This window comes from Morone saxatilis, unplaced genomic scaffold (genome assembly GCF_004916995.1).
Source record: "Morone saxatilis isolate NCDOM2014 unplaced genomic scaffold, NCSU_SB_2.0 Contig14, whole genome shotgun sequence".
Taxonomy (NCBI): Eukaryota; Metazoa; Chordata; class Actinopteri; family Moronidae; genus Morone; species Morone saxatilis.
Window position 1 is genome coordinate 11,041,622 of NW_023339696.1, and position 27,582 is coordinate 11,069,203.

Below are 27,582 nucleotides of genomic sequence, written 5' to 3' on the forward strand. Positions count from 1 at the left end.
TGTTTACTATGTACCTCCGTAACATCTGAGCTTTCTACTAACACTGGTTCCATTTTTAGTGCCTGCTCCAGAGCCATCCCCCCAACCAGAAACCTTCAAGAAAAAAGATGTGATAGAAATTCTCTCTCATAAGAAGGCCTACAATGCCTGTAAGTATAAAATGGTGTATTATTCTATTAATTATTCCATATGGGTCTTTTTAAAAATATAATTTGTGATTCATCTTCCTCTTTTTTTATTATTAGCCTAGATTTATGGGCTCATTTATTGTTCAGAAATAGGAATGTATAATCCCTGTTTCCTTTTAACTTCTAGCCATCCTGATAGCCCACCTGAAGCTGTCTCCTGGGGAGCTGCGTCAGGTGTTGATGAACATGTCTACTGATAGGCTAGAGCCAGCTCACATCAAACAGCTCCTGCTGTATGCCCCCGATGCAGAGGAAGTCAAAAAGTACGAAGAATACAGACAGGACCCAAGCAAACTCAGTGAGCCAGACCAGTTTGTGTTGCAGGTACAGTGAGTTGGTTTGCATGTTTATACAAATGGTTTGTGGATTGCCTGAGTCTGTTATCTGTCATCGACGTTGTGCTGTATTTGTGTTCATCACTTACTTATTTACTTGTTGTCCATCAGATGTTATCAGTACCAGAGTACAAGACCCGCATGCAGAGCCTCCTCTTCAAGTGTTCTCTGCAGGAGAAGACGGAGGAGTTGAGGGGAGCATATGACTGCCTCTACAAGGCGTCGTTGGAGCTGAAGACAAGCAAGAAGCTGGCTAAGATACTAGAGGTAGCGTACCCTGCTGTTATGATGATGAAAATGAAAAATGAAAAGATGAAAAATACACCTCAACAAAAAAATCTTGCACCTGCCCTGCGGGAAATGGTATTATTTCCTTAAGCTGGAAACACACAGACAGTATGGCTTCATTTTTAAGGATTTATGACTTTGCAGTGAAACAAGACATAAAGAGCAAAATGTTTTAAACAAATAGTTCCATGATAATATCCTTGAGTGACAGATACAGGAATGCAATGCAATTAAAAATGTAATAAAATATGTTGACAAATTAGTTAACAGAGTTACAGTTCTGCTTGTTGCATTGTGTCTTTCTTTAGTTTGTGTTGGCGATGGGAAACTACTTGAATAACAGCCAGCCTAAAACCAACAAGACTACAGGCTTCAAAATCAACTTCCTTACAGAGGTACATCATCCAGTGCAATACTAGATATTTAAGATGTGTGACAAAATCAAAATCAGTCTTTGTTTTTTTATAATTGTGTTATACTTGTACAGTTAATAACTTCACTGTGTCCTTTGCAGTTAAGCACAACTAAAACAGTGGATGGGAAGTCGACATTTCTACATATTCTGGTTAAGTCGTTATGTCAACACTTTCCTGATGTGTTGGATTTCTCCAAAGATTTAACCATGGTTCCTCTGGCAGCCAAAGGTAGATACATTTTCCTTTGCTCCATAGCTTGGGGACATTTTAAAATATATTAAGCACTTATTCATGATTTATTTGTTATTGTCATGTTTTCTTATGACATCTCCATTTATTTTTCTGCTTCACACACTGTCTACAGTAAACCAGAGGACTATCACATCAGATCTGAATGACCTTCATACAACCATCCAGGACATTCGCTCGGCCTGTCAGAAGATGCCCGCGACTGCTGAGGACCGTTTTGCTGTTGTCATGAGTGTATCCTTCACAAGACTGCCAAAAAGCAGCATGGACCACTAAGATGTAAGCTAATAAAAAGAAAAAATAGATGATGAAACTGTTGTGTCCCTTAACTCCAGTATGTGCAGAACTTCCTGGAAAACAGTCATCCAGCAGTCCAGTCTCTGGAGTCCCTGCAACAGAGAGCTATGGATGAATTCAGCAAAACTGCCTCTTTCTTTGGAGAAGACGGCAAAGCCACCAACACTGAGGCCTTCTTTGGTATCTTTTCTGAGTTCATGGGAAAGTTTGAGGTGAGCAAGAAAGATTCAGTCATTTATTCAAATAATTCCTGTTACCTTTACAATGTGACAGTCAAAACAATGCGCATGTTATCCTTTGGAGTTCCTTCTCAGCCTTCCCCAAACTATTTAACATAATGGTTTGAAAAAGGGTAATAATGGGCTACATACATTTTTCTTAAGAAGCCAGATATAAATAAAGAAAGGTGTTTTTGTTACGTTAGAATGAGCCCTTTTAATCTACAGAGCGAGCGGGGCCTCTTCCACAGGGGCCACCGTGTTGAACTACATGTTTCTACAGTAGCCCAGAACGGACAAACCAAACACCACCATAGTTTCTCCTTTGCACTTGGTTGAGTCAAGGGGTTTCAGTTAGTTGTAATCTGCACTTTCTCTGCTAGAGGAAATATAAATCTTACACACTGATCCTTTAAGATTTAATAGTTGGAATTTTTCTAGATCATATTTATTCATTCATAAATGTATGGACATTTTAAGGTTCAAATCCTCATCAAACTCTGATTAAAAGACATAAAATATAAATAAAATATAAATGCACAAAAAAAAAAACACAAAATGACCTTTAATTAAAATAAGCGCAACATAACCATACATTCCAGTAAAGCTTTTGAAAACCACAGTAATAATAACATTTATGTTAGCTTACCAACCCTGTTGTTTCTTTACCGTAGAGAGCTCTCAGTGAGTGGCAAGCAGCAGAAAACCTGAAGAGCCCCAGAAGTCCACGAATGGCCTCCCCACTGGCCTGGTAACACACACACACACGCACACACAGATGACTACATAGTTCACACAGTATATACACATGTACACACATCCATGGACATACTGTATGCATATACTGTATATACATGCACCCACATGCACAAGGACACACATACACACCAATGCACAATTCTGAGCAAAAAACAAGATTGTTTTTGTTTTGTGTTTTTGGAAAAATTAAAGAATGGAGAAAGTTTTGCATCAAAGATGGACAGGTTAGCTTTATACCAGTGGTATCGTATCTACTGTATGTCGATTCAAAACGAAACAGAGTTTTTTGTCAATGTCTAAAACTCCGATGGCTAAGATTACTGCATAGAAAATAACCTTGTTTGGCTGAAGGTAGATAGTTACTCAGTAACATCCAATAGTTTAAGTTTTCTTTCTCTAAGCCTGAGTTCAGGTCACCTCTGTAAGTGTGTTATTACAGTTCTACAGTCAAATCTTTGTTCTATATCCATGAATAAGACACAGATTTAAAAAGAAAAAAGAAAAACATTTATCCTGAAATAGATATTTAATTAAAACACATTCACATTGACTTGTTGGTTTGGAAGAAACCAAAAGCAGTTTTCCTGTTAGTTTACATGTATTTCTGTAAGCCGCCCACCACACTGAATGTAACATAAGTTCTTTACTGACTTAAGTGTAGCTTCTTTTCTCATTTACTGCATTGTATTTGTGCCTCACTGTCAGCAGATTTTCAAAATTCCTACCATATCAGTTATAGCCATATAATTGCTTTTTTTCCCCTAAATGGTATTGTTCTTGTATGATACTTAACTTCTAATGCTACTAACCTGTACATATGAGACAATGTCAGTGGGAAGATGGCACTTACTTCTTGTTTTTATAAAAAACAATTTTAACTGTTCTGAGGATAATTTTTAACCTGTCTAAAGTCCTTAACACACTAATTACAGGAAGTAGAAGTGGGATTTTGTGGATCCAAAAGCGGGCAGTGTGCAATATGTGAATGTTTAGCTGTGTTCCACTGTTAGATGTTATACTCTTTAAACTATAACAGAGATATATTGTGTTTGTACTGTACAGAATGAGAGTGGATGTAAACAAAACAGGCACAGTTGCTACAATATGTATGAAGCACTTTGTTACTTTCATTACCTGAATATTTATTTTAATGATTGTGTCATATGGATTGACCATAAAGTCATTAAGTTTAGTCAAACAACTAATAATACAGCATACCAGCTTCTCAGACGTGCCAGTGCTCTGTAAAACATAAGCTTAGTCTTCAAGTGATGTTTTTAAATGGTAAGGCAAATTCGTATGATAAGAATAATGTGTGCAGCTAGTAAAAGCTTTGTTTTCTAATGGTCTAAGTTGTTTTTTTTTCTGCTTAAATTACAGAATGTAAACCTCTAAAGCATTGCTGTCCATTTAAGGCCTATAAAGTGTTAAGTCTATATTTTGTATTGTATCCTAACAATGCTGACAACTATAAAGAGTGGTATGAAATCTACTTTTGCCTGGATGTCTGTTTCTTTCATGTAAAACAATGTGTGATGGTTGTTGAAATGGGTTGGCTTACAGAGAAATAATAGCGTATCGTTGGTTTATTATTGACAGTACAAAGGGAATAACATCAGACATCTCACATACACTTGTTTCTACATTTCCGGCAACTCTTATGCTGTAAATATCGTCATGTCTTTACAACTTCTGCTGGCACACCTGCTGTTTATCTGTCCTGCTGCAGCAAAACCACAGATTAACATTTGTTTTTTTGGTGAAATAAGTTTGTATGTGTCTGTCCTGGACACACACACACACATTATTCTTATCTTGCTTTATAAAATAATATCACTGCCAACGTCTTCGGTGTAATTGGAATGCATTTAAAACTCACTCAGCAATCATTTAGCTGTGTGTTGCGCAAACACCTCTCTGTTAGGAGTAATAAATCCCTTACATGTTAACTAAACCCGTTGTAGTACACGAGATAAAAGTGGAGTTTGATCTTTTGGTGAGTGAAGGAAGCTTCGAGACAAACAGGAGATTGCTGGTATCGTCTTTATGTAATCTGTTACATGCTGTATTGTTTGGGCCGCACAAACGCAGTCCAGCTGGAATGATACACAGCGTGACAACTTTCTGAAAGGTGAGTTTACTGACCACATAATGCTGTCCAACACCCAGCCTGAGGATGGAAATGTTGTAGCTTTTACTTGTATCTGAATTGCTGTAAGGGCTTTTGAAGCTGATTATTGAAGCTGGACGTAAGTAAAGTTTACTTTTACCTTTTTATACCTTTCTAGTGCAAGTGTAACAAAGTGCTACTCAAGCCATCAGATGTGTTAAAGTGCAAAATCTGCATGGCTTCACATGCTGATAAAAGCATTTTATGTTAACAGTTAACTGCATATAACAGCAATAGAGTAGGTTTAATAAATATATCCTCAGTAACTGACAAATTACTTTATGAATTAATAAAAAACTGGCTTTGAGTTTAGATATGAGTGTTTGAACTGGTGGTCAACTCTCAACTCGTCAGTGATAGAAGAAACATTCAGAAAATTTCACTTCTATCTTGCATAGTTGTTAAGGAAAAGGTTCTTTAAGCACAAGTTTACTCATGTCCCCTGTGTATATTGTAACACTGATTTAATCAGTCCTTCTGTCCCTACCGGCCCATTAAGAGATCCCTTCTAAGCTGTATCAATGGGGGACAAAATCTACACATTCTGTGCAAAAATACCTTCCAAAGTTTAATTTAAGTTAATATGATGCTTCAAATTTATCTTGTGACCCTTTGGAAGATTCTAAATTGTAAACCACAGCAACTAAACATCTTGTTATTAAAGTTGTTAGAAATGTTGCTTTATGCATTGATGCATGAGTGTGATGATCTAATATTGTAATATATAATTTATGTTTTAGTCACATTGTTCATTTTACTGCAGTGTGAGCACTTTTACTTCGCTAGTTTAAGTATTATAAGTAAGTAGTATTATAAACAAAATGTTTATAATACTGTACTTTTAGTACAGTAGGACTTTGAATGCAAGAGTATTTTTACATTGTTGTATTGTACTACTGTTAGTACTTTTGGATTTTTTTTGGAACACTGGATTTGAACTGTTTTACATGTAAACGTAGGGGTAATTTGATTTATTATGGCATTATATTTAATTAACTCACATGTTTAGTCAAAACTTAAAAAGTACCTATATCTGTCAAATAAATGTTCACTTCTATAATGACTTTGGAAAAACTATTAAACATTTGATTACTGTACTCGCTCTCACAGCAGGGGATAGAATGGAGCTTACAGGAGGCCGCCAGGCGACCAGCATGCCCCCTTCTACATCGCCCCCTCAAGGGGGCAAAGCTACCCTGGTTGCTGTTGATATAGTGGTGCTGGTTGTCTACTTTGTACTGGTTCTAGCTGTTGGTGTCTGGGTAAGAACATGTTCCAATACCTTCACCAAACATTTTAACATAGTAAGCTGTTTCTGTCAGACAAACTAAAAACTGTCGTTTATGGAACATTGTTCTAGGTTGTTATGAATTCAGAGGTAATGGCTAATCCTGAATTTCTCTTTTTCTTATTCAACTTCTCTCAATGGTGCATCAATATGCTGAACTTTTTTTTTTTAAAGAAAGAACTTCATGCTGTTGAATAGAAAGCACCAATACTTAGATGACAGTTGACTGTAAAACACATAAACAACCTGTCCAGCTCATTCCGATGACCACATATCCAGTATCAGTGCCTTCAAATCTACCTGAACCATACTAATCTTTGTGCTTGTGCTTGTGATTTAGCATTGCCATTTAATAATGTACATGCAAAAAGGGTTTGATCCTCAATGACACACACAGGGACTACCTTTTTTTCTTTCTGTGGTCTGTAAAGTTGAAGTTTGGTAGGATTTCTGCTCTACATTTCCAGAACATCTGTTAAGTGTGAGAGTGTATGTAGCTGGGATAAGACTGACTTACAATTGTACAAAGTGGATGTTCTCTAGTGGCAGATCACAATGAACCCAACAAACCCAATAGTTGAAATGAATAGACACATTCCATACATGTTTTTGCGGTTAAGTATCCACAGATAACAAATATCTTCTTATTTCATATTTAGGGAAAAACAGAACAGGACCACCCAGAATGTGAAGGTGGTGAGGGATATTTTCAGGCTAACCGAATCGTAAGACGAGCCAAAAGAGTTGTGAATACAATAATATCGCTTTTTTAAGTGTTCAAGGAGAAGATCAAGAACTCCAGATATGTTCAATAGGGATCCCTGAGACATCTGAAAGAGTGTTGAAAATCAAAGACCAATAGTTTTGAAATGCAGGGCAAGCCCAAAACATATGGATCTGATCTGTGGACAAATGACAGCAGCTGTACCGTGTATCTAATCCTGGGTAAATCTCTGGTAGCCTGGATCTGCTGAAATGAATTCTATGCAGGACTTTAAAGTGAATAAGTGCTAGGTTAGCACATGACAAGGAGGAGTTGACCCATTTTAATGCTTCCTCCCAATTGTCCCCTGTCAGCTCAATATCTAGTTCCTTCTCCCATTGTGATTCAATTTTCTGGGTTGGGTGATTCTCTAAACTTAAGAGGCTATCATATAGGAATAATAATAACCCTGTTTGAGCAGGGGGGTTACATTAATTTGGAAGCATTCACTCTTATTCAAATGTACTTTATACCCAGAAACATATCCAAAATCCTCAAGAACTGTTGGTGCAAAATTCAGGGTCAGTTAAGTAGACTATCAAGTCATCTGCATATGTTGTGATACCAATAATTTTCTTCTCAGGTGTTATGAATCAACATTTCTTCTGTAATGGAATCTTTTAAGATGTTTCTAATTTTTCTGCCAGTCCATGTGGAGGACAAAGCGCAGCACGGTGGATGGTTACTTCCTGGCTGGGAAGAACATGACCTGGTGGCCGGTGAGTCAGTGCTGAGGTTTTGAATATGTTTTTTATCACTGTAGACTAACTATAACATGAGTAGACTAAAGCCCTTATTTCTATGGAATGTTCTGCAGTTCAAAGTGAAGTACTGAGTTGATCTTGATTCAGACTCTTTCATCTATATTTAGGTGGGTGCCTCGCTGTTTGCCAGTAACATTGGCAGTGGACATTTCATTGGTCTGGCAGGGTCAGGAGCTGCAGCAGGAATTGGGGCTATTGCATATGAGTGGAATGTAAGAGATTGTATATATGCTCTTAATGTAAAAACAAGCTTTAATATGTCGAACACAGTTGCTGTTTTTCAAGTCTAAAGTGTCTGAAGTTGATATTTGGTCATCGACAGGGCATGCTGATGGTGCTGCTGCTGGGATGGCTGTTCTTGCCCATTTATATCGCCTCTGGGGTGAGGCTTCTACACATGAAACATCATACATGTGCACATGCATGGTTTTGTGTATTTATTCCTTTAGAATCACCTATGAACTCTCCCATCTCCAGGTGACAACAATGCCAGAATACTTGCAGAAGCGCTTCGGTGGTAGAAGAACACAATTATTTATCGCTGTCCTGTCCTTATTTATTTACATCTTCACAAAGATATCGGTATGACACAAATCCACAGTAATTCTTTAGGAATTGATATTGACATTTAGACAAACAAGTATATTTGTGCATGTGTTTGTCTTGAATTTTATGTGGTTTGCACATAACAAATCCCATCTGCATATGTCAAGTGAATCTTATATCTACGCCACATGTGCCCCATTGTGTGTGTCTCTTGCCCAGGTGGACATGTATGCAGGTGCAGTGTTCATTCAGCTTGCCTTACAGTGGAACATCTACCTGGCGGTGGTACTGCTGCTGTCAGTCACTGCTGTCTACACTGTAGCAGGTGACCTTCCTCATTCCCTCGCCATTTTAAACACCTCTTGCTAAAAATAGACATAACAGTGCTGCTTATTGCTTGTTTTGTATGTCACTGGCTGTTGTGTGTTGCGTCCCAGGTGGCCTGGCTGCAGTTATCTACACAGATGCTGCTCAAACTGCTATCATGCTGGCAGGATCTCTCACCCTAATGGGCTTCAGTAAGTCAAATCTGACTGCACATGAAACCCTCACAACACCAGCTCTTTATATTCCAGTTTGTCTGACCCTGTTGTCTCCCTGTTAAGGCTTTGCGGAGGTCGGAGGCTGGAATGCTCTGATGGAGGGATACGGCAACGCCATCCCTTCAGTCCGTGTGCCAAACTCAACCTGTGGCATCCCTCGACAGGATTCCTTCCACATATTCAGAGACCCAGTGAACTCTGACCTGCCTTGGCCTGGGGTCATCATCGGCATGTCCATTCCCTCCATGTGGTACTGGTGTTCAGACCAGGTACTATTATGAAAAATAACGTTTTTGTGTAGCACCTTTACTAACAAATAAAACTAAATGAAAAGAATAGAGAAGTAGTACTGCAGGTTTAAAAATGTCCAAACTGTATACAAAAGAGTAAAATCACATATCACATATCAGGATGTATAAAAAGCCATTTAATCATGCTTCAGTCTGTGAATTTAGAGTATGTGGTGGCAAACCTGATCTCCACAGGGAGGGGATATTGGTGCCCTAAGTTGCCAACATGGATAGAACATCAACATTATTTACTTTATTTTACTTTATTTTATGTTATTTATTTAACTAAAATAACAGATGAAAGTGTAATTTTGCTTTTACATCTTGTTTATGGTGTTCTAACAAATTCCTCTGAAGTTAAGTATGAAAGAGTCAGCATCAAAAAAATCCCCATATTGAGAATTTGGCATGTTTTGCTTTTCAGAGAGGTTAAAAAATTCCTTTTATACACTATCAAAGTGATAGTTTGCCAACCAGCCAAACCTGAGACAACAGAAGGCGAGAGTAGTTTTAATGAGCATTTCCTGTCTTCTCAGCTCAGCCCTTCTATCACATTTGCACACATATAACCTTTACCCTTGATACCTGCCGAATGCCTGAGTCATACCAGCGAGATATGTGATTCCTTATCCAGTCTGATCCACATTAAACAGCCCCCTATTAAAATACACTTACATACTGCTGCATATCTTCACTTACATACTGCTGCATATCTTCATTACTCATTACTCTCTGGGAGTTAACTAAGGGTCTGTGATTCTCTACAGGTGATTGTGCAGCGATCCTTGGCTGCTAAGACCCTAACCCATGCAAAAGGCGGCTCACTGTTGGCTGCTTATCTGAAGATTCTGCCTTTCTTTGCCATCATGCTCCCTGGAATGATCAGCAGGATACTTTACACAGGTACAGTATGTTATTTATGAATCCAGCAGCAGCTGGTAGAAATGTGCTTGATAAACATTTAATGTGAAACAATATATGGGGTCTGTTACATAGTAATTAACACAATAAGTACCAAATCTATGAATAGGTCTTTAATACTGGACACACTGGTTGCAATCAGGTCATGTTGGTGTGCTGAGAGTTTTAATATTTAAAAAGCTGTTACATAGATTAAACTGAATGACACATTGTGGATATTTGAGATTGAGTGTTGTGTGTTTTAATAATACTGTGTAGATGATGTGGCGTGTGCAGACCCTGAGTTATGTAAACAGATTTGTGGAAACCCTGTGGGTTGTACAGACACTGCCTATGCCAGACTGGTCATGGAGCTGCTGCCTGCTGGTGAGAGACTTTTTTACCTTTGTTACACCTCCTGTCCTGCCTTCTGCTCTATGTACACATGTCTGTATACATTTCTTTTATGCCTATCTCCTGGCCAGGGCTGCGAGGTTTGATGATGGCAGTAATGATTGCTGCCCTCATGTCCTCTCTGACCTCCATCTTTAATAGCGCAAGCACCATTTTTACCATGGATCTGTGGAAGAGTTTCAGATCCCGTGCATCCGAGTGGGAGCTTATGATTGTGGGCAGGTATGTGACCACCTCTGGGCGAGCAGACATAATCCAAAATATATAACATGTCAATAAAGTGTAATGTAGTGTATTTAATGGAGACTTAAAAGAGGGCCACCCTGCTGTCTGCTTCTTCCACTGAGGTCTTAAGTTAAAGGTTAAAGGCTTATACATGTTGAATATTTTATTCCAACTTCTAATTGCATCATAATGCACTTAGGATCAAATCAACCATTGCATATTAAATTATTACATTTTTCTGTAATGCTCAGCCCAAACCATAACTCCTCTTTCCAAATATTTCTAAGTAATGACTTTACCAGATTTTCTTTTCTAGCCTTCACACACACACCCTCATAACTAAATGTACAGTATTGTTCAGATATACAGTTTATTTCTTTGCAGATCTGAATTATTTGCCATTAAAAACACAACTGTTGTCTTTTACTTGCAGGGTGTTTGTGCTCGTGCTGGTGGTGATGTCTGTGCTGTGGATTCCTGTCGTCCAGGCCAGTCAGGGTGGGCAGCTTTTTATCTACATCCAGTCCATCAGCACCTACCTCCAGCCCCCGGTCTCCATCATCTTCCTCATGGGCTGCTTCTGGAAGAGGACTAATGAGAAGGTAAGGTGGTACGAATCGTAAGAATATTATTTATTCATTGAGACATTGAAGAAAGAGATCCTGCAGAGTATTAGTGTGTCATATTCCACACAGAGACAGTTGCATGCATTGACTGTAGATCACTCCCACTAATAGAATATTAGTTATTAAAAAAAAAACTACTTTTCTGACGGCAAATGACTTAATATGCACACTCAGCCTGTATCTTCTGTAGTTGTATTTATGTGACTTTGTGTCTGCATGTTTTTGTGTGTGCGCGCGCACTGTGGTGTGACAGCAACAAGACTGCAAAGAATTGAGGTCATGTGTGAACCAACTAGAGAAAATGTGTGTGATTGATGAAACCTGCACTGAAACAACTGTAACTAATTGTGTGATTGTGCCCATTATTGACTCTCTTCCCTCCCTCTTCCTCCCTCAGGGTGCATTCTGGGGCCTGGCTATCGGCCTGTTGGTGGGCTGCATCCGTATGTTGTTGGACTTCATTTACCCTGCACCCCTGTGCTATGAGGAGGATGACAGGCCTGGGGTTTTGAAATACGTCCACTACCTATACTTCTCCATCTTGCTGTCCTTCATCACCTTGGTTGTGGTGGTTGTCATCAGCCTGGCTACAGAAGAGCCCAAGCCGGAGCAGGTGAAGCAACTTCATCAGATCTAAATTTAAGTTGTAGGATTGTGTGCACAACAAAAATACATAAAATGCATTTCTTACCGTAGAAGAATGTTTCAAAACATGTGCTGCTTATATCAGTTTCCACTATTCTTCTTTTTTACTGGCACATTGCAATTGTCCATTAAGGCCACTACTCAAGATACATGAATACAAAGATTTGCTCAATATAAACCAGTGGTGGAATGTAACTAAGTACATTTAGTGCTGTACTTTAGTACAAATCTATGTCTTTTCTTTTCATGCCATTTTATTATTAGCTTATGAAATATGGTGTTTTAATCAATTAGTCGATTGATCAGAAAGTAATTGACTATTTTGATAATCATTTTTAATTTTTTATGCAAAAGCATTTCATGATTTCAATTATTAAAATTTATTTTTAAGAATTTTTATTTTGTAGTATGGATTGGACATAGCAAACATTGTGAATGTGTCATTTTGGATTTTGGGTAATTGTGGCAACATTTTTGACTATTTTCATAATTTTTACAATCCAAACAATCAATTGATTAATGGTGAAAAACAGATAGATTAATCAATAATGAAAGTAATCATTAGTTGCAGTCCTGTACAAAATAGTTCAAAATGAGCTCTACCTCAGCAAAATACAACAGTAAAAACCTGCTTTTATATTAATGCATTAATAATAATAATCGAATGATATAATACTGTATAGAATAGTATAATAGACATAGAGGACGTAAATAGTATTACTTAGTAGTAGTTAGTACTTAGCTTAAGTAAAGGATCTCAATAACACTACTGCTTAAATAGTCACTCTGCAGCACCACTAGGTGTCAATAACACCTCAGGGTACCTTTAAGGCAAAGTGTTATTAATTTGCAGCACACTGATTTAAAACTGTAACCAGATTTATCATCATTTGAGTCTTTCAGAAAAAGTACATTTGCCTATTTTTGTGTTTCAGCCTAACATAAACTGATACTCTCTGAAATGACGAAAAAGTTAAGTTTTTACTTGCTGTGTCATGTTTTTTTTTTTTTTTTTTTTTTTTTAAACAGATAAATCGTATCACCTTGGTACACAAGTTTTTTGACCTGTTGGACCCAAAGAGCGGAGCACTAGGACCTTAGAGGAGACTACTCGTCAGATGAATGAGATAGGAGAGCAGGAGAGCAGCACTGGAAAGGCCTGTCATCACAGGAAAGGTGGGTCTCTGTCCTGTGTGCCATTACACTTTTTCCATTTGACCATTTGTCAGTCTTGGCAGTGAACACACACCCTCTCTCTCTCTCCAGCCTCTTCATCATCTGTGGCGAGCGTCCAGAGCCAGTCCAGAATGATATCTGCCCTCTACTGGCTGTGTGGGATGGAGAGGAGGCAGGAAGGAGATAATCCTGTGACCCCTCCCGCACCTGAAAAGCCTGTCTGCTCTCTGGAAGAAAAACCACATCTACGACTCATTGTTAACACCAACCTCATCATTTGCCTCTCTGTAACTGCCTTTATTATTGGCTACTGGGGTTGACAGGCAGGTTAGGAAACTTTCAATATACACATGGTGTGGGTAAAAAGTTGTGTACAGTCTTTTTTTTTCTTCCTTCCACTGTTTTGTTTCACTCCTATACGTAAAGAAAGAGCGATTTTGTTCCCTTAAATTGATTATAAATGGAATACGCACAATTTTACAACGTTTATAATCCAGGCGACATACATGAAAATAATGCTTATGTCAAATATTTTGATAAAAGCTCATTTTACTGAATTTAATGTTGTATTTAAAGTTAACTACATCTGATAAACAAACTGACTGATAACCTTTTTTTCTGGCTTTGTATCCACTTTTGTGTGAGGAACTGTTATAAACAATTACTTTTTCACAGAATGATAAATAACTGATGAGAAGAAGCTGACAACACTGTAAAATGTTGAACAATCTTTAATTAAGAGTAATGATGCATTGTATGATGCATTATGTGCAGAAAAGCAAACATATAAATGCTGAGGAGAAATAAAAAAAAAATATAATCAAAGAGCTGAAAAACACCCCAACAAGGTAAAGATTGTCAGCTGCAATAAAAACAAACAAAGAAGAATTTTGGCATATTTGGTCATAGCTTTGAGCTTGAGTGGGAGTGATCAGTTACAAGCTATGTATTGAAAACACAATTATCACAATCAATTTATTATTAAAATCCCTTTTAATGATAAAAGCTAAACTTCAATCAGGTCACTTGAAATCAAATTAATTTCAGATGAAAACAAAATAAATTCATACCCCTTTGGATTACTCAGAGAAAAATTACCTGAAATACCAAAAATTACAGCACGTGTGCTGTGGAGAGGACACCGCTGGAGGACAACTGCATGTCATATTGCACTCTTGCCAAAATATTTGGTCATTAGCAACCATAATAGAAGCTTAGCAGCTCTGAATTTTATTTAAACTTTCTTTTGGCCCATATTATCATTTCTTTGGTCCTTTACGCTGCTATGTGGTGCTGAAGTTATTGAAAAGCTCTCCTAAGCTGAACATCACATTCAGCCAGTTGAAACTGACAAATTGGAAAATGATTTTTTTTAAAAAGTTCAGAAGGTGATTGTGTATCATGATTAATAGCTAACCAGTGGCTGGTTAACACTCAAATATCTCCACACAACTGTGCTGCTGAATAAAAAAAAAAATACCAGTCATCAAGTCTTGACCTGGTGCTAAAACCAGATTCACAGATTTCTGTCTCCAAAAACATTCATAGCATTGGAACCTTTAGTATTGATAGCAACACTTTAAAAAGAAGCAGGAGACAAGTGAAAGCGTTGCACTTTAAAGTTCAGCTACTATGTGTTCAGGTTATCTATTTAAGTCCTGTAGCCTCGAGTCTAGCAAGGCTCTGCAGTCCAATCTTAAAATACCCAGCAGTATATAGAACAAAGGGAGTTTAAAATGACGTCTAATAGTTTGACAGGATGAGGTTTCTGGTTTGAGTCTCAGCAAAACAGAAGAAAAGGCAACAGTTTTTTTTTTCTCCCAGAGAGCTGTATGACATCATGTGAGTGCAGTGTGAAGAGCTGGAGTGAACCAATGCATTTGAGTTACCTGCCTGATATTTGATTCTAAGCATTCAAATCTATTACATGGGCCAGCTGTGTGAAGAAAGGATTTTGATGAGCCCTCTTTTTTTTTTTTTTTTTTTTTTTTCACAGAACGGTACTCTCTGTCTGGATTTGAGGGTCTAGGTGCGGGGCTAGGGTGGTGGCGGCGGCGGCAGGCTCTTGACCAGCAGAGCACTCCTCTTCTTGGTCCACAATCACCTCAGGGATAAGGGCTCGTCCAACCCCCTTTAGGAGCAGGCCTCCGTCTGTGCAGGACAGTCAGGGATCAGCAAATAGATCAGTTTAGACATGTATTGAACTTCAATGTATTGAAGCTCAAGCAACAAACCAAACTTATGACGGCAACACACAGTTTCAAACTGGGGGAGCACACACACACAAGACCTTTACACACTCAGTAAGACACCAAGGATTTATCTTTCTTTTAAATCTAGTCAATGTTGCATAATATTGAACCAGTTAAGTAAGACTTTTAGAGATGGAGGAAGTTGCTGGAGAGTATCCTTGGTGTGTTAATCTTTAAATGTGAAACATTTCCTACATATATGTTCAAAGTGCACATACAGAATAACAGCATCCTGTCTGTTTAAATTCTGTTTAGTATGTTTAGGGGCATGTTAGTGATCACAGAAAACTGTTAGCAGCATTGGGGGGGATGGTGTGGCAGTCAAAAGCATGTTAGTTGTGTTGTACAGAAGGGTTAAAGTGCAGGACAGAAGCATACTAATATACATAAATACATATGTATACAGTATGCAAACAGCCAACAATGACACACTAAAAAAGGAGCAAATGCCTGCATTCTTTGTTTCCCCACACAGAGACACACACATGCAGTGGACACAGAAGCATCAGCCAATCAGATCCTTACCAGTACCTGCCTTGCAAAGCTCATCTTACAGGCAGGCCAGCAGCTCAGACATCTGCAATATTTACATATTTCCTGTCATGCGTCAGATCACCAAAGTTACATTTAGTGTGAGAGGCTTTATGACACAGTGAAACCAAAAGCCAGAGACCTACATACAGTAAAACCATGAGAGGAAGCTGAAATCACTCAATACTGAATCCAGTATCAGCAGACGAGCAGCAAGTGATTTCAGCCGTTGCAATGCCTTCACAAAGACAATGTTAAACATCACTAAAGATGCGTTTTATGTACTTTCATTAAGACGCCACAATAGTTGCTCACTGCATAAACAGTAAACTCTTCTTTGTTTTCATTAGTTCGAATATGAACAAGTACTGTACTTCCTTTTTCATTTTATCTTACTTTATACTTCACCTCCACTATGACTCAGATGCAAACATTGTACTTTACAGACTCAACTACATTTACTTGACAATTTTAATTCAGATTGATAATACAAAAGATGATAAACAAATAAATTATGATGTATTATTTATTATAGGATAAGATCAGATTTGATCCCCAGGGAGAAATTCACATGTAACAGTGGAAACATTAAATGCATCAATTATTATCCAAAAATATGATAAATATGATTAAGAAATGGGCCATTCTGCTTGAGTACTTTAAGCACATTTTGTTAGTATTTCTACACTGGGGGTTTTACTTTAAGTAAAATGTCTGAGGTAAATGTACTCTCCACTATATTTGTTGTATGACAAACTGCTATAGGCTAAACAACTCAACAATATATAAAGCAATTAATAAGCTACACCATGGCCAGCTACAACATTAAAATGGCACTTAGGCATAAATGCATCTGTAATAATAATCCAATGTATAGTAATATAACACTTAAGGAGCCTTTCACATAATGTGTACTTTTGATACTTAAAGTACAAAATAATAATACTTTTTTTTAGTAGGATTTTTAATGCATGCTTTTACTTGTAATGGAGTATTTTTTTCTACTTTTAGTTAAATAAACAATCTGAATACATCTTCCACCCATGACGCTGATCTGTGCACCACAAAACTATAGAAGTGGCCAGATCAAACATCCCACTGTCTTTGGAGCCAGATGAGAGTTTCCAATGGAAAAACTTGATCATACAGTGCACATGTTGTGCACACATACACAAATACACTCACACACAGTAATGCCTCTTCTTCAATATAAGTACACTGAAATGTTATTACCCTCTCTTGATTTCAGCAGTCTGGTGTGGCTTCTTTTTTTGAAATATGATTAGTATCTCCAGAAACTATTTAAATATCATGATAGTGCACATTACGTTTTTATATAATATATTAATTAATATTGAAAAACAACGATTTGTGAGGCACAGGAAACAGACTGTTTACCTGTTATGATCTTTGAGGCAGAGCTGCAGATGCCATTACCGTTGTCATTTGCTGCGGGTTGTGGGGGGGGCGGCATGCTGGGTCGGGGCCGTGGCCTGGGAGCCGGCCTGGAGGGGCGAGGGAGGGACCCAGAGTGGTAGAAAGATAGCGGGTTGGACTGCAATCCATCATGAGGCGGAGTGTCGGGAGGGGTTGGAGTGCTTGGGGGAGAGGGCTCCGACTCCGCCTGGGGCTGGTGGGCTTGAGGAGGCTGCGGGGGCGGGTGGCTCGGGGCGTGGATCAGGCTGTCTTTGCTGGGGTGGCGTCGGGGAGTGATGGGTGGGTGGTGAGGGGAGCTGGGTGTCTGGGTGTTACTAAGCTGGGAGGCAAAGGGGCTGGCCTGTTTGGGTGGGGCTGGGGCCTGCTTCTTGGTGCCTTCAGAGGAAAACACATAATTATTACATGATATTAAGAATATTAATGGTACTATAGAATCAGAATATATACATTCTCTCACCTCTGCGAACCATGTGTGGACTAGGCCCCCTGGATCCACCCTGAGAGTGGGGGGTTCCTACTGTAAGATGGAGCGAACCATTCCTCTGGGGAGGAGGGGTGGACATGAGCTCACGGGCTGGGCTGTGGAAATACAATAAATCTAAATGTTAATCCATCAACATATCATCTATACTTACATTTAAGAAGGAGGTATTGCATCGGTGGAAAAACTCATGCAAAAAAGCACATATTTCCAATTGAAGGTTATTACATAGCAATGACTAAAAAAAACAACATAAAAAACAGTGTAGAGAAGAGGATGCAAAAAAAAAAACAGAAGTTTGTTCATTAATACGTTACATGCAAAATCAGACATTGCCACAAAGTAGTCACTCAGACAGACTGGCTGACAGGCAGGCAAAAAGGAAGGGGAGTATACATATAAAATAGACAGAGTTTGTCAATCATCACAACAAGCAGGACAGGGGACAAAAGTTGCCTGTAAACAAAAGCATCACATTGATTTTTGTTGCATTACATTCTTAATTTGTTAAAATGAATCCAAATTAAAAGCTGTGGACGTAATAGACATTGTTATTATTGTGATTTTCTATTTTATGATCTCCAGTACAGGAACTGAAGACGAATCAAACACATGACAAACATAAAAGGGTGGGTGAGCTCCGGATTGGCTGATTGGCTGCGAGCAGGCGGTGGAGTATTGTTGCTACCTCAGCTTGCTCTTCCTTACCTGCTCTCTTCTGCGCTGAGCTGGGTTACAACCTGAGGTTTCACTGTGGCTACTTGGACCCCACCACCCAGAACACCACCACCAGCACCACCACCACCACCACTCAGGCCAGGCTGCTCCGCCTCTGTAGCCGGGGACGGAACCTGGGGCTGGGGCTCAGGTTGGGGAGGAACCCCGGCTTCCAGAGGGGGCAGTGGGGGTTGGAAGGTGGGTGAGGTTAGCTGTGGCTGCTTTCTATTAACAGTGCTGGCTTTACGTGGAGCAGGCTCCGGCTGTTTGTTAACAGTGCTAGGGAGGGGGGAGAGGGGAGAGAGTTCAGGAGGGCAAACCACACGCCATCAGACAGAATGAAAGAGCAAGTGACCGAAAGAGACAGAAAAAAACAGTGAGACAGACAGAAAGAGATGGTGCGAGAAACAGAAAGAGATGCCACTTCCTGAGTTAAATGAAACCAGCTCAGAAAGAAGAACCCAAAAAGGACATAAAACCACATGACAGTGACCTCTTAAATAGAACAACTTTGTACTGCGACATCTCTGCAGGGACAGAAGAGACAGATGCTACACCATACAAACAAAATGCAACAGAGGAAGCCCACACAAAACATAAAACCAGCAACCTACAGTGTGACCTAAGCTTTAATTAGAAACAAAGGAATAACACAAGAGTACACAAGAGTAACACATGAGAATTATAGCTAAAGACAAAAATTGTATCCCATCGGTTTCATTAAAATGTCTGACACAGAACTGCTTTTTCATCATGTTCAGTGCGAACCTTGAGGAAAACATAACTGATTAGCTTGTGCTAGAACCACCTAAACAGAAATGTGGTGCAAAAAATCACACAAAACATCATTCCCTTCTTTGACTTATCAATAATTAAATTCATGGGAGCTACATTGGACTATGGCACGGCCTTGAAGTCTGGACTGGGCAGATCTTCAGTGGGTGTTTCAGTGACTGTGATGGACTCGTTGGCCACTACATAGAGGGCCGACACGACTGGGCCCCGCGACTCCTGCCTGCTCAGTGTCTTGGGGCGGGACGGGAGGGTGAGGGGCAGGCTGAGGCTGAGGTTGGGGCGAGACAGGTACCTGTCTTTACGGGGCGTGTGACTGTCCCCGTCTTGCCCCACCAGGCTGCCGGGTCGTTTCCGCTCCAGGCTGGGTTCAGGGTCTGGGGTGGCTGGGTGGGTGGGCATGGCGAACATGCCCGAAACATTGAAGTCCACCTCTGGACATAAGAAGGTGGGAAGCAAATAGAGAAGAGATGAGGAAAATTACAATGAGAGTAAAGATGATCTTGAATTTATGATAATGAGTGAGAAATGATCAATTCTATGGTTAAGTTATTTTTTAGCCAGGCTAGCTATTAAACTGTAATCACTTTTTAATAACCAATTACTATGTGTGTGTTAGCATGCTAAACTTTGATGGTGATCATGGATCATGCTTTAATTTAATTGCTTGGTGGGCTCAGTTTCTCTCTATGTGTCTCAGCTTCACTTCATTTAGTGAAAATGAAAATTAAAAACTGTATTAAAATTTTCCAAAATGCCCTCTGACAACCAGTAGAGGACGAGCATGGGCTGGCACTAGCTGGAGAGAGCATGCAAATGGAAGAGAGTTTTATTTTTAAGTCAAGACAAAATATTTCTCACTTAAAAATGTCTACAGGAAAGTTTGGAAAAAACCTCCAAAACAGTAAGCTTTTATTAAAAAGGTCCAGTGTGTAACATTTAGGAGGATCTATTAGAATAAATTACCTTACCTTATTAACTTAAAAATTAGCTGTTTTTATCTACAGACACTGCCATGTTTAGCAGCCCAGAAGGGGGCCTTCGTGCTTAGAAGGGGAGGGTGAAGCGAGTTGCGATCTACAATTACACTGCTATATGCCACTAATCCTACATACTGGACTTTTAGGTAACAGTGTAAATAATAAATTACCAGATAAATGTAGTGGAGTAAAAAGTATAAAGTTTTTATACAATACATAGAGTACATTACTATTATTGCATATACAACAAACTGATGTTTTACCTTCTGGGAAGAACCAATCAGCGTGCTGGATAATAGGCTCAATGATGGCGACCACATGGACAGATGTAGCTGCTGCCATCTCTGCCAGCGTCCTGAATACAACCACAGACAGACAGGAAGCTTTAGCAACTTAAGCTTTACTTTGTCCTCAGAACATTAACATAAATATGAGGTAACAGATCACAGATCATTACCCCTCAGTCTTTGCCCAGAGCAGGTTGGGCCCCAGGACTATGGCGATGTTGCTGGGAGTCATCTTATTAGCCTCACTGTCCTGGGCCAGTTTAGCCAGAAACTTCACCAGATACCTGAAACAGAGACTCCAGTTGCTTTAAAAACATCTAAGCTACTGCAACTGTTGTTCATTACAGGCAAGTTAGCTAACTGATGTTTAAATGGTTCCCAAGCTTTTTGGATTGTGACCCCTTCAAGCAAAGTGATGGTTTATTGTGGATATGAGTTGTGAGCAGCTCAACCACACTGCTTTTTCTCCTCAGATTATGTCTGAAGGATGTTTTACAGTCATTAGTGGTAAAAATGTCAAATATGTCACAAAAAAAAAAAATGTATATAACAGAAATTGTGTTTTCTCTTTTCTCTTTAATTATCTTTGACCTCTAACATTCATCTTGGGACTTCTTGTGGGGTCATGACCACATGTTGGGAACCCTTGTTCTAAGCAGAAGTGAGTGCTCTGAGAATAAGGCATCAAAAAGTACAACCAAACTAGTAAGATTTCTAAGCTTTCTATTTTTCAACTCACATTCATCTCTGTACTCACACCTCTGTTGCAGCGACAATTCATATATTGCATCATCTAAACAGACCACAACAGAGTTGAAGATGTTCTTACCTGAGGTTTGCCTTGTGAGTCTTTGGCAAACGGTCACATGTCACCCACAAAGACTGAAGCCTCTTGTCAGAGTCAGGAACACTGAAATTACACACACAAACACACACAAACAAATATTTGCTGGTTACATATAGGGAACAGAGAGCACACACAGATTCAGGTGTGAGTTTAAAGCTTATTAGAGCAGAGTGAATGTGTTTTACAGGATAATGAAGGATCATGTCTGTCTGAATGTGTGTGTCTTCTTACTTGGAGGCCTGTAGCCACTCGTCGTACAGGCCAAAAGTCATTAAAGGTTCAGGAAGTTCCCTGAGGTAGGACTTCAGGGCTCCTGTGTATGAAGAGAAAAGCTATGAGAAAATGATCTGCACCAGATGGCATCACTTTTTGTGGATTTGTAGAAGAGGTTGTACCAGCGACGGCGTGGGGATCAGAGTAGAACTCCTCGAGCTGCGAGGTGGAGCAGTCTAGTGCCGCTTTTAGCTTCTTGAGTTTTGAAGCTCCGGCAGCTATTCTGAAGAGACCCTGCAAGGTAAAATATAAACGAAAATGACTGGACAGTGCTTTTTTTTTTTTTTTGACAGGTACAGGTGACTGGTTTCAAACCTGAAATTAAAGAAGTGAGTCTGGGTCGGTACAGGAAAGGAGAAGTAAAGCATTTAAAGTGTACCATTCACTGAGTGACTGAAAAAGTCAAGGGAGATGTGGCACTTTCGGGATGAGTAGCAGACAGAAGTACAGCAAGATTTTTGTTTCCGTTAATAAAAATGTCTTAAATTGTCTTCCTTGGGGAGTCTAGTGATACGGTTAAATTTAAAGGGTGTAATAGTGAACATGCTAATGGATAACAGATGCCTGCGCACACACATACACACCACAGCCTCAAGGCTAACTGACCACAAGTTGGCTGCAGATGTTTCCAGACTGTATGTGCCATCATTTCTAGAGAGCAGTCCACATGAAATCACATCTCCTTCCAGCTCCAGCAGAGCGGAGCGGGGAAGTTTTATGGTTACAAATTTATGTCAAATATTTCTGCCTAATTAACCCTTCAACTTTGGCCTACTTTTACCAAAGTCTCTCCCTCTCTTCTGCCATCACTCCATCCGTACCTCCTCCTTCATGCCGGTCTCTAGCAGCATCATGACGCAGGCCTCGATGGGCAGAGCGATCTCACGGTTACTCCTCTTCAAGTGCTCCTCCAGAGCCGTGCCAAACGCTGGCTTCTCCATCCAGGAGTCTAGGAGAAAAGATCATCATCAGTGTCTTTATACGTACATTTGACAGCATTCCTGTTCTGTGTCTGTCAACTACCCTTTTATATTTCACCAGCAATCTGTCTGAATTTTAAAACAGTCAGCGGTTAATCCTTGGAGACCACCTAATTTAGATTTATGAAGGGTAACGTCCTGTTACTTTTAGCTGGACTTGGATGGATTAGTTTGAAAAAAAGATGTACTGCTAGGTGTAATGATCCCTCCTTTTATCCCACTGCTTTGCCGTCACAGTGATGCTTTACCGAGCTGAAATCTTCAGCATGCACATGCACACATGTAAAAAGCAGTTTAGAAACCAGATTACGTGTACACGCGGCCAAGAAATCGGCTTTCTCCAAGATAAAACTAGTCAGGGAAATTCTGTTTGTTTAGTCCCCAGTTACAGAATTTCTCATTAGAGAGCAGAAAGCTGATTGTAACCTGGTTACTTGCATGTAAACACTCTATGGAAAAACAACTAAGGAGAGAAACTCATTTAATGAAATGTGATTGTTTTCTGGAACATTGACTGACTTCATTACCATCCGTCTGCTGTACGTCTACCTTCTGAGCTGTTAGTCAGCTGTCATTTATTTGGAGCAGACAAAAAGCAGATCTGAGACAAAATAAAAGCTTCTCATCAGAGACACATTTAAGAATTTGAGGCAGTGTTAAAAAAAAAAAATACAAAACTTGGAAAATATGCTTATTATTGACTTGATTGTGCCTGATTTTGATCTAGAAAATACGAACAGCGTGAAATATATTTTTTTTCCTATTCGAATCACTGTTTTAACTCTGTGAGCCCAACAAGCCATGACAAGCCAGTCTACATTTCTCAAAGCAGAGTGGCTTATGTGTTGTGCAATAGTCCACCACACAGATGGATATATTTACAACTAAAAGGAGATATGCAATGGGTATGTTTTCTACATTGTTTGCAGATTTGCTGTTTACCTTGCTGTATCTGAATAGTTGGTATAGCTGCCTCCAGAGCTGCCAAAGACCTTCTGTGGTAGTCGGCCTGGGCCTCTAATAACTGGTACAAAAACATAAACATAGGTCATACATACAAACCTTTTGGCATATATTGAAGCATACTGCATCAACTAATCATACGGTTACAGTGTAATGGACCATATTTGCATCACATTTCCATTTTTGTTCTGGGTAATTTACACTAAACTGAGATGCACTCACCATGACATAATAGCGTGCGTAATCTCCCTCTTTGGAAGCAAAGTTGTACAAGTCTGCAGAGAGCTGGTCCTGTAGGATGAGAAAAAAAAGCTTTCATACATGGCAAAGCATTATGGCAACCTTAAACCTCCCGCTTTACTTTACACAGAAACATTTCATTAAGACGTAGATGAACTCCAGATGACAAAGCAATGACCTTCAATTACGTGGTCCTAATAATGTGTGGGGCATGTTTGGTTCCTGATCCACTCCTGTTACAAGGCTTCCTTTGTTCAGTCAGTTCATAAGATATTATGCTAACCTGATGAAAAGGCCCTGGCTGCAATGTACAAATTTAAAACAAAATCTACCTTGCATATTTCTACTTTGTTGAGAGCCTCGTCCATCTCGTCTTTGAGCGAATCGGCTTTAGCTGCCATAGCCTGGTTGTTGGACTTTGCCGCCTGGTAGTACCTGCGGGCCAAGAAATTATTAAGACACTAAGCATGAGTGTATTTGATTTAACAAATTCCTTTCTTTTGTTCATATTTATAACAAAGATCAACATTCATTTTCAAAAAACAAATAGGACAATTAAAGTTATTAAAGTTGACATCTGAAAATAATAGTAGTTAGATGAATTCAGAATATATGCTGGTCTACCTCGTCTTGGCCGAGTCAAAGTCCAGAACCAGTTTGGCGAGTTGTTTTCTCTGTTTAAGTATATTGGGAATATCTATCTGTGAGAGAAACAGTGAGGACCCAAGAGTACACAAGCAATTTAAAGTCAACACTGAGGATAACACCTTTCCTGTGAGAACATTGTGTCAATATGAATCATGCAGAATGGTAATGCAACACAAAAAGATGCCAGAGGCCATGTTGAATTTGGCACAATCATGAGATTACACACACACAGTATGTTTAGATTCTGTGCAGGCTCACTGAATGTTTCTGTCAAACGTAATCTGGTTAAAAGATTTTAAAAAAAGGATTTTTCTAGGCCACAATTATGCAAATTTGCAACTTAAATACAGACACATGCAGGCAGGGCGTAAGGGATCGCTACAGTATAAAGAGAGCTGCTGTGTTTTTACCTCTGCCAGCTGGTTGAGAGGATCCAGGATGTCTCTCTCAATCTGGACTTCGTGCTGCATCAGTTCAGTTGCTAACCTGCTCTCTGCCTCCCCACATACATCCATCATCTTGCTGCTCTCCCACACACACACACACACACACACACAAAAAAAAGAAAAAGAAATGGGAATGTATACAAATATGACTTATCACTAGTTTTCTCAAAAAAAAGAGGCCCCTTCATGCGCCGTTCACTCAGTTCATCACTTTTAATGATGCACTTTTGGTTCATCAGGATCAGTGGAGTTCATTTTGAGACAGTCAGACGCTGTATGCTCTTAAATACTGCTGAAACTGGTTTTGCATGAAATAAAATCTTGTACTTCACTTTGGTAACTCACCCAATCAGACTCTCGTCTCCCAGCTGGCTGCCACCCTCCTGCATGGCCTGGGAGAGCGTTGTTAGGGGCAACTTTTTCTGCAAGCACACCAACAAATTAAAGTTCCAAAATGCACAGTGAACAAAAGATAACCCAACGCTTAGCGGCAGGCATGTCAAAAAAATATAAAAGCATGATAAAGTAACATGTAACATGATTCCCTCTGAGTTGTATTGTGACAATATGGCTGAGGTGGGCCTGTTATGCAGTGATAGTTTAAACTGGCAGGAGGCCAGTGCTGAATATTTTTCTCCTGAGTCGCTCATATCAGTGTGTTACATAAGAGGAGACACTATGAGTTCATAGCATAAGATAGCAGGTCCCTGCCAATACGAACAATGGTGTCACAGTGATTCACCCTTATTTAATTTCTATATGAGCTGCTGCTACACCAACATGTCTCCGAGTGACTCGAAATGGGAAAGCTTTACATAGAAATCCTGACTTTGTAGCATGTTGCTAACATGGTAGGATGAGGTAATAAGAAGACGTTATGAGAATAAAAGAAGAGTGAAGGCAGAGGGTGATTCTTACATGTCTCTTCTCTGTGTCTGTGCCCAGTTGACCCTGCAGGCAGGACACCAGCCTCTTATGGGTGTTGTGCGACACCAAACGCACCAACTCCATCCGCCTCTCGATCTGTGAATGCACATTATAAACGTTATAAACTTAGAACAAACAAAACAGCTGTACTGTGAGCAGTGTTCACTCACAGTTTCCTGTTCAACAGAAATAACACAGGTGAGAGCCACAAATCACAATGCTGAAGCTGCACTAGCGCACATCCATCTCTAAACTTTCCATCCTGCTCTTGTTATTGAAAGATGATGGAGGATGTCTGTCTAGCTCTGTCCTGCAGCGTGCAGTGTTACAACAGGCAGCACTGTCAGCCAGATGGAAGGACTCATAGCAGATAAGTAACAGGCTGATGAATTGTGGGCTTTATTGAGAACAGGGAAAACTTCTTTGTCTTGACATTTGAAGACTCCATGCAGAGATATTATCAAGCAGAACAAATGTATCATTCTGACTGCAGGTCTGAGGTGTCCTGATCTACTGGTTACACTTCATAAGCAGTTATTTTAAGTAACCCATGGTGGTTTTGCATGTTTTAACACATCATGTATACTTAACGTTACCACAGCCCATTTTCCGGAGCGTGACATTCATTTTCAAATTTCTACCTTGAGAGGCACTGAACAAACTTTTTTTTCTGACGATACCAATCATTATACCTAAACTCAGTGAATCTGCCCATGTTCAATACATTGCTCTCTTTTCCCAAGATTTAAACTCTGTAACGCTTCCTCACTGCAGGAACTCATTATAATAAATAAGACAAAGAACGCACAAGGGATTGCTGTGACCAAATGAATGTAACTAAAAGCAGAAACAGTGAATTTTATAAAATCACTGAGACTGAAACTGTATTCAATGTGGACTGGTCACATGTGGCCGATACCTGATTAGTATCGAGGATTGAAACACAGATGATATAATTAATCCTTCACAGTTACTATCTATTGACTGCCTTCATTAATTAATAATTTATCAGTACATGTTGTCATAATACTTTTTCAGGAAACGGTTTATCTCTAAAATAAAAAACAATAGCGATATAAAAACAATACAAATATCAAACTTATACTGTGGCTCTTATGTGCGGCTGTGGCTCCATCTGCATGTCCTTGGGCAAGATACTGAACCCTGATGCACTGATATCAGTATGTATATGTGTGTGTGTTTGTGAAAGGCTTAGTTAGTTTTTGATGAGCAGTTGGCTCTTTGTATGGCAGGCTCTGCCATCAGTGTGCGAATGGGTGACATGTAGTGTAAAGCGCTTTAGTGGTCGGAAGACTAGAAAGGCATTATATCACTGCAGTCCGTTTACCATATAAAAAATCTAATACTGCCATGAACAAGTACTGTTATTTTATTTGCAACATTACCCACAATGGCCTAATATAAAAAGTGATATTAAAGGTGTATCCAAACCCTCAAAATCAGTCCCAAAATTTAAAAAAAAAACACTCGTGTTGTAAAAATAAAAAAGAGAATTTTGTGGTTTGCATTGAAAAGGTCGCCATTTGGCATTGACTGGTTCACACAGCCACAGCAAATAATGGTAGGGACATCAAAAATAACTTAAATTGACTGGTTTATTTGCAAAGACAGATTCAACTGCAAAGAGAGATGAGATGTGGATGGCAGTAAAGTCAGTGGTG

The 27,582-nt window shown here is 39.4% G+C and overlaps 3 protein-coding genes across 10 annotated transcripts in view; 2 read left to right on the top strand and 1 right to left on the bottom strand.

The window, feature by feature from the left end:
• Positions 1–4,224, top strand: part of grid2ipa (glutamate receptor, ionotropic, delta 2 (Grid2) interacting protein, a) — a 26,085-nt gene extending 21,861 nt beyond the window's left edge. The window contains exons 16-23 of the mRNA XM_035655086.1: positions 60–149; positions 316–512; positions 635–790; positions 1,120–1,206; positions 1,326–1,455; positions 1,592–1,710; positions 1,821–1,985; positions 2,666–4,224. Coding sequence (XP_035510979.1) covers positions 60–149; positions 316–512; positions 635–790; positions 1,120–1,206; positions 1,326–1,455; positions 1,592–1,710; positions 1,821–1,985; positions 2,666–2,746 — 1,025 coding nt within the window. The 3' untranslated portion in view covers positions 2,747–4,224. The remainder of the gene's footprint in view (positions 1–59; positions 150–315; positions 513–634; positions 791–1,119; positions 1,207–1,325; positions 1,456–1,591; positions 1,711–1,820; positions 1,986–2,665) is intronic.
• Positions 4,225–4,760: 536 nt separating this feature from the next.
• On the top strand, positions 4,761–13,919 carry slc5a11 (solute carrier family 5 member 11). The gene is given in 17 exon segments (XM_035655074.1): positions 4,761–4,881; positions 6,031–6,182; positions 7,619–7,690; positions 7,843–7,947; positions 8,058–8,117; positions 8,213–8,317; positions 8,501–8,606; positions 8,719–8,799; positions 8,887–9,092; positions 9,881–10,016; positions 10,293–10,400; positions 10,499–10,649; positions 11,086–11,254; positions 11,676–11,891; positions 12,953–12,998; positions 13,001–13,099; positions 13,190–13,919. Coding segments are annotated over 16 exon segments (2,031 nt in total). The 5' UTR covers positions 4,761–4,881; positions 6,031–6,041; the 3' UTR covers positions 13,420–13,919.
• A 987-nt stretch (positions 13,920–14,906) lies between these two features.
• arhgap17b (Rho GTPase activating protein 17b) overlaps positions 14,907–27,582 on the bottom strand; it is a 21,573-nt gene continuing 8,897 nt past the window's right edge. The window contains exons 3-21 of one of the 8 annotated variants that reach the window (XM_035655046.1): positions 25,892–25,996; positions 25,319–25,395; positions 24,938–25,049; positions 24,504–24,580; positions 24,212–24,314; positions 23,862–23,930; positions 23,619–23,700; positions 22,518–22,645; positions 21,819–21,930; positions 21,655–21,736; positions 21,406–21,486; positions 20,747–20,860; positions 20,553–20,644; positions 19,605–19,743; positions 18,509–18,796; positions 17,777–17,898; positions 17,320–17,694; positions 15,877–15,928; positions 15,113–15,250 (exon numbers count right to left, since the gene is read on the bottom strand). In XM_035655046.1, coding sequence (XP_035510939.1) covers positions 15,921–15,928; positions 17,320–17,694; positions 17,777–17,898; positions 18,509–18,796; positions 19,605–19,743; positions 20,553–20,644; positions 20,747–20,860; positions 21,406–21,486; positions 21,655–21,736; positions 21,819–21,930; positions 22,518–22,645; positions 23,619–23,700; positions 23,862–23,930; positions 24,212–24,314; positions 24,504–24,580; positions 24,938–25,049; positions 25,319–25,395; positions 25,892–25,996 — 2,166 coding nt within the window. In that variant the 3' untranslated portion in view covers positions 15,113–15,250; positions 15,877–15,920. Of the gene's footprint in view, positions 15,929–17,280; positions 17,695–17,776; positions 17,899–18,508; positions 18,797–19,604; positions 19,744–20,552; positions 20,645–20,746; positions 20,861–21,405; positions 21,487–21,654; positions 21,737–21,818; positions 21,931–22,517; positions 22,646–23,618; positions 23,701–23,861; positions 23,931–24,211; positions 24,315–24,503; positions 24,581–24,937; positions 25,050–25,318; positions 25,396–25,891; positions 25,997–27,582 lie in introns of all 8 variants that reach the window. The other 7 variants (XM_035655042.1, XM_035655047.1, XM_035655043.1 and 4 more) reach the window with 7 other exon arrangements.